Genomic DNA, 13444 nt, shown 5'->3' on the forward strand with positions numbered 1-13444 from the left:
CCCACTTGGACTCTTTTCTCCTCGTGCCAAGTGTCCGATCAACGTTGACCCACTTGGACTTATCGATACCAGGTGTCCGGTCAACCTTGATCCACCTGGATTTTCACGTGCTTGGCTTCATTTACTAGGACTTCCCTTCTGCCTAGCTTCACTCACTAGGATTTTCTATCTGTCTGGCTTCACTCACCAGGACTTTCACCTAACTTCACTCACTAAGATTTTCTATCTGTCTGGCTTCACTCACCAGGACTTTCACCTAGCTTCACTCACTAAGATTTCCCATCTGTCTAGCTTCATTCACCAGGACTTTCACCTAATTTCACTCACTAGGATTTCCCATCTGTCTGACTTCACTCACCAGGACTTTCACCTAGCTTCACTTACTAGGACTTTCTCAGTCAAGTATCTGATCAACCCTTTGACCTACTTGACTCTTCTTCATTTTTAATTGGTCAACCTTGACCAGAGGGGAATTGCACCAGCAATCTCCCCAAATGGACGATTACATCTGCAATCTCTATGTATTGTTAAACATCAAAACTCAAACATCAAGACTCAAACTTGAGCCAACTCAAGCTTAGTCAACCTGGTCAATCTTAACCTAGGGGATATTGCACCAACAAATAAGACCCCAAAAAACCTACTATGTTAGAAAGAGTAGAGAAAAGAAATCATACCTAAATAAGAAAAAACATGTGCAAAATTCAAACCAAAGAAAACTTATGCTAATACCATTACATATTTTGCTTGTAATGAATTAGGACATCTATCTTCTGCCTGCCCAAATAAAAAACTCTATATACAAGAGAAGCAAAGCTAGTTACCTATACTAATTTTGATTTAGTAGAAGTACAATAAAATATTTATGATACATCCTCAATATACTATATTATTTTGGTATATGATATGAAAAAGTATCTCCTTCTTCTGACTATAGCCTTGTAAACTCATTTTTGCAGCCTTCATATCTGCAGTATAACCTTCATCTTGATATATAAAAGTACATGTCATTAGATAATCTAGATAATCTTGAAGAATTATGGGAAGAGTTTTCAAATACAAATCTAATATTTAAACAACTTATCTCTAAAACTATTGAAGAACATAATTGTCTACATGATTGGATACTAAAAATAGGTACTGATAACATTCCTTATTTTTTTTTTGTAGTTATTATCCATCTCTAGATAGAAGAGGTACTTGTAAGTTATGTAAAAAATAAGCTTATAATATTTGCCTTCAACAACTATTTTCCATTACAATACCCATAAGTCAGCCATCTAAGGAAGTACTCAAAACTTTTTATTACAAACAAGAGTCTCTATATCAGAAACATATATTAATCAACTAGAAATAGAACTAGAAATCTTGGATAAAAAAATGACAGAAAGCTTTCCTTCACTTTCTTCTCAGGCTTCTTCTGATAAAGGTAAAGGCTTACAACTTACACCAACATGTATAAATAAAGATCTAGTCTTTATAAAAGTCTCTAGTATATGCAATATGGGAAAGACTCTAGACATTAGAGTCAACTGTTTAGTAGACATCCATGGTCATGAGTTTACTTTACTTGCCATTCAAGATAGTGGAGCTACTAATTCCACAATAGATGAAAATACACTTCTTTCAGTTTTGCCAAAAACCTTTATAAAAATAGCATCACAACCATTACTCGGTAAATAATTGATAGTCAACAATTAACTTATACACAATTTATCACTAATGTTCATCTCAGGTTTTATGATAATTGTAGAAAATATAGCACACCACTCTTACTCTCTAAGCTTTGGATTAAACTATTATTATATCCTAATATTCACTTAATCTTAGGTTTAAATTTCCTTTTAGCACCATATAAAATTTTCCTTCTAACTAAGGATTATGCGTTTTTTTCCCTCACCGATAGTATAACCTATAGTTTCATACTATCTATCTATTGTCTATTCTTTAACCACCAAACCATAACTAGAAATTATGTCACTTGGTACTATGGATAATAGTTTATCTTGTCAATATTCTCCTAAAAATACCTGTAATTAGGCAAGTAAGCCAACATAATCTAGTATTAGCCAAACTTGTGCCATAGCTCTTTCTGACTATCAAGATTAGGAAAACTAACCTTACTTGCCCGGTCAAGCCCTATATCTGATTTTGATGACACCGGGATTCCACCTAATTTAGTACTCTCAAAACAGTTGCTTCAAATAAGAAATACCCATAAATTAGATTTAGACTCCCTCATTTCTAGATTAGATAAACTAGAAATTATTAGAGACAATCATACTAAATATTGGGACCGAGATAAAGTTTACTGTAAACTATTAATAATTAATCTAGATCTCACAATTAAAATCCAAGACTTAAGATACATAAATTAAGAAACTGAAGAATGTAAAATGTATATCAATCAACTACTAAAGTCTTTAAGAGCCATTCAAAGATCCATATTTTAATATCGAAGTCCAATTTTCATAATTAATAAATCAAAGTCCAATTTTCATAATTAATAAAGAAGTAGAATAGAAACATCAATCAATCTAGAATGATATTTAATCCCTCACCTTTCTAATAAAAGGGGGGTGAATAGATAATGCACTCAAATAATTACAGGAAATAAAATAATTCAGCTACTTAGCATCGCTTGGGGTCAAACTAAGAAATTTTGAAGGACAAATATCGAATTAGAGTTTATATGAGGGGCAGCTCTCTTATTCCATAATAAAATTTATGATTCTTTTTTTGTTTTTCGTTTGAATTAAGATTGCTTATAACCAGGGACTCAGCCCGACTGGACTAAATTCAAATCTTCGTCTTCTGCTTCTCATTTGGGCGTCGACGCTCCTATAAATACCCCGCTAACAGCGCCTGGTGATATACTTTTGGAGGGCATGGACAAGGACGGAGGGGAGCGATCAAGCTTCGTGTTGGGGCTGATCGAGAATCGAGCAAAGGAGGTATTCCTCGACCTATCTCTTCTCGTCTTTCCTCTAGTTCCTGATCTCTCTCATTCGTAGCAGACATCATTATGTCGGTACTTCCCTTGTTGTTGCCTGCATTTTGGAATCTGTAACTGAACGTTCAGTGAGTCGCTATGTCCTCTTCTTCGTCTGTTCTTCTTCGATTATTTCGAGAGGTTTTGAGTGAAGAAAATCAAATCAGTTCGAGTTTATGCGATCTATGCGTTCTAAATTTTTTCTAGGGTTTTTGTTGTACTAAATAGAAGGTTGGCCTTAGGTTCATAGATTCCCGGAGGCAGTCTAAAACTTGGTTGCTGTCATTTTAGGTTTCTATTTTATTTTATTATTATCATTATTTTTTAAGAAACATGGTCGGGTCTTTTTCCGTGATCTGATGCGATCTGTGCTTCTGCTTTTAAGACATCTTCCACCAATGAGTACAACTGTGAGAAAGAATACCTTGGAGAGGATATCATGAATTCACATGAAGCTCATGTCAGGGTACGAAAATATATGATGCCCTCCTCTGTTTAGGAATCGGTCCTTTGTTGATCACGGTTGCCATTAGAGAATAACACATGCATGCTTTCCATTTGTGAATGATCTATCCATCCCTGGCATTTTGAGCATGTGTGCAAATTGTCATTTTGGAGAACGTGATGTTATAACTACTTTCATAAGTAATGGGCATCAGGATTAAGCCTCGCCAGGGAGCTACCACATGTTCTCATATCATACATTTTCCTATGAAGCAATCATTAAGAAAGAAACCTGAAAAATGATATGCAATTCTGTCTTGTTTATTTATGTTGAACTTAGATTGATGTCCAAAGAAAACTTCAGTCATTTTTCTTCAGCATTATTGTTTGTTCCTCCTTTAAGTAATTTAAGCACAAGATCAAATCATATTCTTCATTCACATTTATGTTTGGATACAATTAATTGCAACTTCTCTTTTGGACTCTCTTGTGTGCAGAGAAATATAATAAATAAGTATAAAAGTTGATGCTATGTTTCTCTTTCTTCTTGTTTTTTTCTTTTTCAAGCAATGTAAAGCTTAGACAGAGTTTGTGGAGATTTTCTAAGTCATTGGTTGTTTCTTAGATGTTGTAAGACTAGGATTGGCAGATTTTGGTGTATCTTGATTTCCCCCCATTTTTATTTTCTAGCATCAAGAAACAACACTTAACTAATTATATAGTACAATTGAATCTAGGTTCTTACTCTGGGACCTATGGAATTAAGAACAAAATAATGAAATATCATTTTATCTTCTGTTATCTCCAAATCAATTTGTATAATCATTCTGTTTTTCATTTGTACCCCTGATTTTGAATGTGCATCAGAGACTCGAGGGAATCCAAACACCATAATAGATCTGAGAAATGGACGAATCAATTTGTATAATCATTCTGTTTTTCATTTGTACCCCTGGTTTTGAATGTGCATCAGAGACTCGAGGGAATCCAAACACCATAACAAAGCTGAGAATTGGACGAACATTTTATGGGATACTTTGTAGTGTCTCTTAGTTTTAGAGGAATCGTAATTGAGGTATAGTGCATAGCAAAGAAAGATAGCCATACTAGGTGATCTATTCATTGATTTGCTTGGGCTGGTGAAAGTTGAACTTCTATCTAAAACCATTGATGTTTGAGAGTTGAGTGAACTTTCATGAGTTCTTCTATGGTTCCCAAATTTGAGTTGTCATTCTGTATCTGAGATTATTTTAAGATTGCATATGTCAAGATTGATGACTGAGTAATGGATCTGATATTTTATTGTCTCTGTTAGTATATTTCTTCTGGAAGTTATATTGTGGCTGCATTCACTTCTAAAATATTTAATGTATTAAAGGAAAGCTGACTCAATTATGTATCCACCATGAACCTCCCACTGTCATTTGTAGAATTATAAATATTAGCTACTTAGAGTGGGGTTTAACTATTTATTTGCCTATTATGTTTGGAAAATGATGTTAGAGTTTGGTTACTTAGGTTTATCTATTGTTGTCTACTCATTTCTGTCTCACACAAAAAATCATTAAAATCCTAACCATTTCTGTGCAATTTGTCCATCTTTATGCCATTTTTAACACATCTATTTGATTGCTGGTTTGTGCTGCTTGCTTATACAAATTGCTAATGTTTGTTTAGAAAAATATTGCTATATGTATAATACTCCATGAGTTGGTTTTTTAGTTAAAGGATATTATGACCATTTTTCTGCCACAAACTTATTCTATTTTAGTTAACACAATGTTCATGTAGAGATCAAACTAAGGCATTGGGTAGAGGTGTGAAATAGGTTTGACCACCTGGTACTTGGCCCTACCCAGCACAATCTCTGCTATGCTTGATGCCACTAACCAAAAATTGGGTTTTGCCGGGTCAGGCTTGCTTGGACTCTATGTTGGGCCGAGTAGTAGGAGCTCGACCTATGTGCCAAGTCAAAGTTGGGGTAGAGGCAATTAACATGTAAAAATAGAGAAAAAAGGCCTAAGTAACCTCTATTTTAAATACATAGGCTAGTTTGGAGTATTTTGGTCAATTTTGCCTAAAGTTACCAAATTGGCTAAAAAAATTAGAAAAATTCCAAAATTTTCCCTAAAATTTAAAAAAATCTAATTTTCTTTTCTATAATTTTTCCCTTATTTTTTTTCTTTCTATTTTTTTAAAATTTTTTTTTTTATGTTTTTGATATTTTTATCATTATTTTTATTAATTTCTGATTTAGTGGGCTTTAGCCCAAGTCGATATGGGTATGGATCAACCAAGCTCGAGTTAGGTGAGAGATTGTGACCTCACATGACCTGTGATGAAGCGTGGTGTGCTTTGTCTGAATATGACTCTTTGACATACCACTATTTACATGTCTATGTCAAATCTTAGCTTTCTTGTTTCTACTTGCTTGTGTATATTGTCAAGTTATTTAAAAAATTATGTTTTTATCTTGTTTGTTTGTTCATAATGGCTGTACATCTTATAAATAAGTTCCATCTAACTTTTTGTTAATTTCCTCATACTTCTCTTGATTTTATCCAAATGTTATGCATAAAACATTCACTTTTCTTGAACTCAAGGAAACCAAGTATTAGTTATTGATTACTTTTTCCATAAGGTTATTGTTTCCTTGATGTGGCACACTTCAAAAATTGGGAAGTAATTTTGAAATTTCTTTTAAAATTTTAGAATTAGAAGTTCTGTAAGTTTTTTTCCCAATGTTAGTGGTCATTAAGAATTTGTTATTGTTTGTTTAAAAATTAAACCTCTTTTGTAGGTTGGCGTGGCAGCTTTTGACTTGAGATCAGCCTCCTTACATCTTTCTCAGTACATTGAAACGAGTTGTTCATACCAGAATACTAATACACTTCTTCATTTTTATGATCCGATGGTCATAATTGTACCACCAACCAAACTGGCAGCAGATGGTATGGTTGGAGTCCTAGAATTTGTAGATAAACATTATACATCGAACAAAAAGGTGGTAATTTTGAATTAATTTCATCTTGAATATGCCATATTCATGACATTCTACATGCTGCAGGTCACACTGCCTCGCTGTTGTTTTGATGATACTAAGGTGATACATTGTTTTTCTTGGACATTGTAATTTGCTTGTGTGCTTATAGTATTGCTGTCTGATTTTTGAAGGGAGCTGTGCTTGTTAAAAGATTGGCAGCGAAGGAGCCATCTGCTCTGGGTTTAGGAAGCTACCATAAACAATATTATCTATGCCTAGCTGCTGCAGCTGCTACCATAAAGTGGTACGTTTTCTTGCTGTTTACTTGCTTTTATTTGATATATGCTTAGTTTCTTCTAGAAAATGATTTTAATATACTAAATTATGAAATGGGTCTTTTTCTTTCTTGTACATTTTTTTTTACTTATCCTCTTAAATAAAATATCAGTCATTTTTAAAGTGTCAAAATGTTACTAGATTGTTCTTTTTTTGCGCTATTAATTATAGTTCATTTGGTTGGATTTTAATTTTTTCATGTGAAGTTTTGCTAAGAGCCTACACAATTACCTGACTTTATTATCACAGGATTGAAGCTGAGCAAGGTGTAATAGTTGTAAACCACTCATTACTGGTACACCCTCGTTCTTTTTTGGTAACTACTTGATGACTGATGAATAGAATTTAAGAGGTTAGAATCTTACAGTATCGACTTTCTGATACATTCTGTAAAGATAAATGTGATTGATGGTCTTGTCAGTTTTATGCCTCCCTCCAGTTTGATTAATGTGCTTCCGCATGATCATTCTTTACCATGAATATTGATGCAATAAAATAGACCCTTTAAAAACAAATCAATCAATATATAATCCATATAATCGAGTATAGTCTACAATTTTATATTGGTTGTATTCAAGAATAATTTCATTGTTTCTACTTTAGCTATGTTTCATGGATACTGATACGGGTATCGTATCGAATACGATACGGATATGGCAATATGACAAATTTTGAAAATATAAGATATGATACGGCTAGGATACGATAATCATATATAGTATTGAAAATTAAAAATTATAGAGATGGAAAAGGATTATATTTAAATTTCTAAATCAAATCTTTTTAACAAAATGATTAGGGTTTAAGCACTTTAGAGGAGTAGAGCAGAAATAAGGAACAATAATTTAGGACTTACATGGCGAGAGGTGTCGGCGAAAGGCGAGCATAAAAGGATTAGCGTTTAGGGTTTAAAAACCCATAGCTCAATTAATTTTTATTAATTATTTTCCAATTAGTCCTAGAAAATTTAAAAAATTTTCAATTAACCCCTAAAAATTTTAAATATTTGCAATTTTACCCCAAACGTGTTCGGAAAAAATGTATCCGCATGGTCAAACCTCTAGAAAGTCAACCACACGTTTTTGGCCATATCCGATACGTGTATTTGTGTATCCATATCCGTGTCGTATCTGTGTCTGATACTTCAAAAAAAAAATCGGAGTATCCATGCTACATAGTACTTTAGTCTAATTTCATTGTTTCTACTTTAGTCTACTTTGTATGTGTTGATCGAGCTATTGTAAGTGCAATAATGATACCTCTCATTTTTTTATCATCAAATCTACAATAATTTTGTGTTTTAGAGATCCTCATTTCTCTTGCAAAATTGCCGATTGAGGCACTAGTGCCAAGTCTCTTTTGAGATTGTCGATTAAGGCATAAGCTCTTTCTTATTCTATGTCTAGTGGCATCAATGCTAGACTTATTTGCGAATCTTGAATCTACCTTGCATGCTTCATCGATGTCTTCCTCCACTACAATATTTCTCCTAGTACACTTATCTTTTTCGTCTTCTCTAATGTCTACCATATCCCACTACCATCACCATCATCTGTGCATACCTCCTCTACCTGCTTCTTGAGCAATCACACCATTTGCCACCCTCTCAAACAACATTGACCTTACAACTAGATTCTCATATAAATACATCAGCCCTCATGGTATAGTAAAGATTCATTCAAGAGCTCTTTTATTTTATTTCGTTTTGGCAATCTCAACGCCACACACCCACAGTTTATTGCACAAGACCTTAACTTTATTGTGGTTCCCTAAAAACAATCTACGTCGACAATGGACCAATTCTAGAGCTTGTAGAGAAAATATCAAACTGGCCCTTTATTAATGGAGGGACTTTTGGTGATTTTCAAGAAGCTAGAGGACTGCGACAGGGGATCCTCTATCACCTTACCTCTTTGGGATTTGCATAGAGATATTTGGGAGGCAATTGCAGTGAAGTATAATTCGGCTAGATTTCGGCTTCCATCCACAGTGTGACATCTCAGACTGGCCACCTAGCTTAGGTAGATGATCTCCTTCTCTTCAGCCATGGTGATACAACTTGCACATTGATCTTTACAAGAATTTGGCTCTACTATTGAAGTCCAATATTTACCTCGTCGGAGTTGATGATACGACAAAATAGGCTTCTTCCATCACAAGTTTCCGGGAAGGCACTATGCCCTTCAGGTACCTTGCATTCCATTAGCTACATAGAGTCTACGGATTTCTAACGACAACCCGCTAACAGACTCTTTGATTCGATGGATCAATGCCTGACCACAGAAGGCATTGTCCTATGCAGCCAAGGCGCAACTTATCACTTAAGTACTTTAGGGCGTCGAGTACTTCTGACTTTTCGTTATGTCGTTATCTTAGGTATTATTGATCACATCTGCATCATTTGCTGGTCTTTTATGTGGACGTCTAAGCACCCTCCGGTGCCATGGGCGGATATGTATAGATCGAAAGATAAGGGAGGCATGAGATTCAGAGACTTGCGAGCATGAAACCTAGTTCTCCTAGCTATCTTATTTAGATTCCCCATTGATCAAGCACTTGCTGCATATACAGGATCTGCTAGACATTGACTGACAGAGTGGTTTGCACATGAGGGAGGAGTAGCTTGGGCGTACTTCTTCAGACGCCCTAGTCCTAGGGTGTTATGGGCCAGGATAGTATGGAAGTTCTACATTCATAGCGGAGGCTTCTCACTAGAGATCGACGGGATTATTATGTGGATAGACAGTGGTGTTAGAGAAACATGAGCATCTTTTCTTTTAGTGCCCCCTTATTGCAAGTTATGGAGGAGGATTCGAGTCTGAATTTATATGCGTCTAAAGATGTTCATCTATCGGAGGACGATCTGTGTCTTTGGGCAGCATTACCGTGGGAGTAGGGTGGTGACAAAGGTTCGTCATTTGGCCTTGTCATCATTGATACATTATATATGGAGGGCTCGAAACCATAAATTTTTTTAGAGAGAGACAGTTAGACGTGGAGAGGATATTTTGGAGCGTGCACATACATGGACATAAATAGACCCAAAAACCTCAGTTTGTACATTTTAGATACATCATATACCACTTTTAGTTATAAAAAAAAATGAGAAAATATCAAACTACTACAATGGAAAATCCGGTTCAGTGCAGTAACAAAGTTACAACATTCAAGGATATAATGTTATGTGAGAGAATGAAGTCTACCGAGTGCAAATTTTGGCCAATTGATCAAGAGGCATATGTGTGGTCCCCTAGATGGCCCCTTCTAGCTATAGATAAATCATTGGTCTTTACAAGTTGATAATCAATTTTGTGTTTTGTCCTTATGAAATAGAGTGCCGATGCTATATGCATAGCGGTTTGATTGTCACAATGCACCTTCATTGGCTCTAAAGGAACATATTCGAGCTTAGCCATTAATATTTAACTACTTTATTCTGCTTCTGTACTTGATCTTGTTACAATTTTTTTTTATGCTCTTCTAAGAAACAAGATCACCTCCTAAGATGATAAAATAACCAAAAGTAGTTCATTTATTTGTAGGAGAATCACATTTGACTACCCTATGATTTGAAGATGACCTCGATCACAATGAGAAGAAACCCCTTCTGACAACCTTACCACTCCTTTTTGTGACAGATGTTGCTAGATTCCTTTTTCACAGTTTTATTGAGCATCTCCCTCCACCATTCGCCTCCTCGATTCTTTATCTTGTGATTAGTATGCGTTTCATTCTTGATTTTATCCCAATTTATAATCCTTCTTTCTCTCATCTTCCCTTTTGTGACTGATAAACCTATTAGATTGTTATCTCTGTCTGTGTTGACTAAAATTACGATTAGTATTGCCTAGCCTTAGATAAGATGAGTGATATTTCTATGACATGGGTGAAATAGGAGTTCCATTGGTACTTCCCTGTTCAGCATGGCTCAATATCTTAGTCCATGCTTAGACTAATGTGCAACACTAATCATTTTTCAATGTCATAAATCCTTAATAAGGACAAAGCTATCAGTAAATATAAGTTTACCAATTGGCATGCCTTTTTATGAAAAAGAACCATTGGTGACATGACATTAGTGGGTGAACTAAGTAATGTTAGAGTAGAAAAATAAGTGGATACTACTAGACATATTCAAAGGTGTTTGTGTCAAAGATCCATGCAGAAGGTCGAGTTAAATGTCTTACATACAGCAAACGTATTTTTATAAGCTAATATAATATTTGATGGACCGGAGACACCTATCTTAGCTTTTAGTCGAAGGAGATGAGTATAATCTCAATAGGATTTATGATAGTGGATATAGACTCATAAGGAATGAGAGGAACTTAACTGTCCTATGTGGTTATAGTTAATTGTTTCATATGGATATGATGTGTAGAGGATGGCCTTGTGGAAACCATAAGGAGAGTAACAGACGTTCTTGATATGTCTAAACTTTCTACAGAGGGTATATTTAGGCTTGTCTTATTCTCCAGGAAGACCTTTGTGATTCGGCCAATGATATCTTGAGTCACCACGAGATTCACTAAATTGTAAATAAGTGGCTAAATAGAATATATGTACTGAGGGGTCTGATGGTGCTATAAAACTAACAGACGCCCTTACTCTTTAGTAGGGGTTGGAATCAAGGTGCCTTCTCAAATCTTAGTCTTGATAGGCTCCAATTAGAGAGATTGTTTGAAGAATATAATGGTGGGAGTTAGTGAGCATTCTAAGCCCAAGTGTCTAGGTATTTCTACCCTTCATTCACCTGAGGTGGTCATGTCAGCCCCACAGAAGTTTCCCACCGATCATTGGATAAATCTGGGAAGCACAGATGGGCTATAGGGATGGCCTAGCACTATGAGAGGTTTGAGCGCCACATACATTTATTTGCACTGCGTGGGAATCAAACCCTTGTTGCTTGGGAAACTCATCCATCCGTTTACCATTGCACCAAGCCCCAAAGGGATCCTACATAACTTATATATTCTATGTCATCGAAAAGTTATCTCTGAGATCATTAGTATGGTATGAAATTGGCTAATATAGGTGAGTATATGAACATATATGCTCATGTGACTACAATCAAAGGGTGGGCAAGCAACTTATTTTAATCTGCTCCGCCTGTGAAGCTCTAAGTAAGTTGGGAATCTTAGCAACCTTGGCGGTGAGGTATTCTAATTAAACTAGACACATTAATACATAGTATAATTCTTCCTGTGAACCTTCCTAGTGGTGGTCATTATAGAGCTAAAATGGTCTAAAGATCAATGGTTAGAGGTACTGAAGATGTTAAGAAATCTAACATTTTTTGCATTGGGGACAAGGAGAGACGTATTCATATGTTGATCTCAACTGCAAGTGATCCTTACGATGCTTTCTTAACAAGAGAAGATTTATTGCCTGTGTGCCACAACGATGACAAGGCATAGGAAAGGAGAAAAGCGAAGAGGGGAGGTGACAAAATAGTCGGAGGATGTAATCCAATAGCCATCGATCAGGAAGACACTAGAACCTTAAGTGCTTCAGGATTTACAAGAGGCACTAGAGCCTCGTGGGATCTTGTAACCTAATGAGGATAACATGCGTTGTCTATGGGAGGCATCAAAGGCCTCTGTGTTGGTGCAACCATACAAAATCTATTTGATTTGGAGCTTGATTTGGTGTTGGAACCCTACATGCCAATTTGACTAATCGACTCGTGTGTTGGAATGTCAACCATTCCACTTCCTGAATTGGAAGTTAAAAAAGGGATTCGACAACCCATTAGGTTTAACCCTTGTAAAAATCCAATGAGTTTTTTTTTCATATATATATATATATATATATATATATATATAATTTTTATATTTTCTATATTTACTCTAAATGATATATTATACTTATACATGATATAATTATTGATATACAAATATGTTATATATTAATTTAGAATATTTTATATTTTGTATATATACTATAGTTCATGTTTTTGCATGTGTATGTTTAAATATTTAAGTAAATGTGGTTTAATGGATTAATCCATTACTTTGACCTATAAACTAGTGACATGAAGTTCGATTGAGTCTATGGTTTGAAATCGTATCGTGCTGAATGGTACAATCAAAATATACCAATTCGATAATTGTTGGATCTCGACATTGTTCGTGCCTATTGTTCCGATAAGAATTGCTGTGTTGACATTGGACACACCACAGTATTTTTTTATTTTTTAGCTTTTGTCTCCAAATTCTAATTTAATTTATTTTTGTTACAGTGCTATTTTTACAAGTTAATAAACTAAGTGGAAGAAGATTATAGGAGTAAAGTGTATATGAATTTTTATGTGAGAGAGGATTTAGAACCACTTTTCAAGTCAGAATTGTTCTACACAATGTGTGAACATCTCAATCAGTCTACTGGGAAGGAACTTCATGATTTACAATGACTCAATATAACTTTGCAAGAATCACAATGACTCTGAATTTAAGATCAGACAAATTGAAATACAACTTGAAATACAACTAGTCAGAATGACTAGAAGGTGGTGGATTTGCTACAATAGGACACAGATCAATTCTCGACGAGCACATGCCCTCGAGGAAAAACTCCTCTCACCCCTTAGTCACTTGGAGGTCGTCGGCTATAAGTTGTCCTCGTGATTTACCTTCCTTCATATAACCTGGGAACAAACTGTGAGGGGCGCTTGGGGTGAGGGTAATCAT

The 13444-nt window shown here is 35.2% G+C and overlaps 1 protein-coding gene across 1 annotated transcript in view; it reads left to right on the plus strand.

Annotated features, from left to right (window-relative positions):
- Positions 1-2813: 2813 nt before the first annotated feature.
- The window catches only part of LOC122021480 (DNA mismatch repair protein MSH4), an 87630-nt gene continuing 76999 nt past the window's right edge, over positions 2814-13444 (plus strand). The window contains exons 1-5 of the mRNA XM_042579602.1: positions 2814-2954; positions 6237-6440; positions 6504-6539; positions 6611-6723; positions 7005-7050. Coding sequence (XP_042435536.1) covers positions 2889-2954; positions 6237-6440; positions 6504-6539; positions 6611-6723; positions 7005-7050 — 465 coding nt within the window. The 5' untranslated portion in view covers positions 2814-2888. The remainder of the gene's footprint in view (positions 2955-6236; positions 6441-6503; positions 6540-6610; positions 6724-7004; positions 7051-13444) is intronic.

The sequence above is a fragment of the Zingiber officinale genome, chromosome 9A (genome assembly GCF_018446385.1).
Source record: "Zingiber officinale cultivar Zhangliang chromosome 9A, Zo_v1.1, whole genome shotgun sequence".
NCBI classification, from domain to species: domain Eukaryota; kingdom Viridiplantae; phylum Streptophyta; class Magnoliopsida; order Zingiberales; family Zingiberaceae; genus Zingiber; species Zingiber officinale.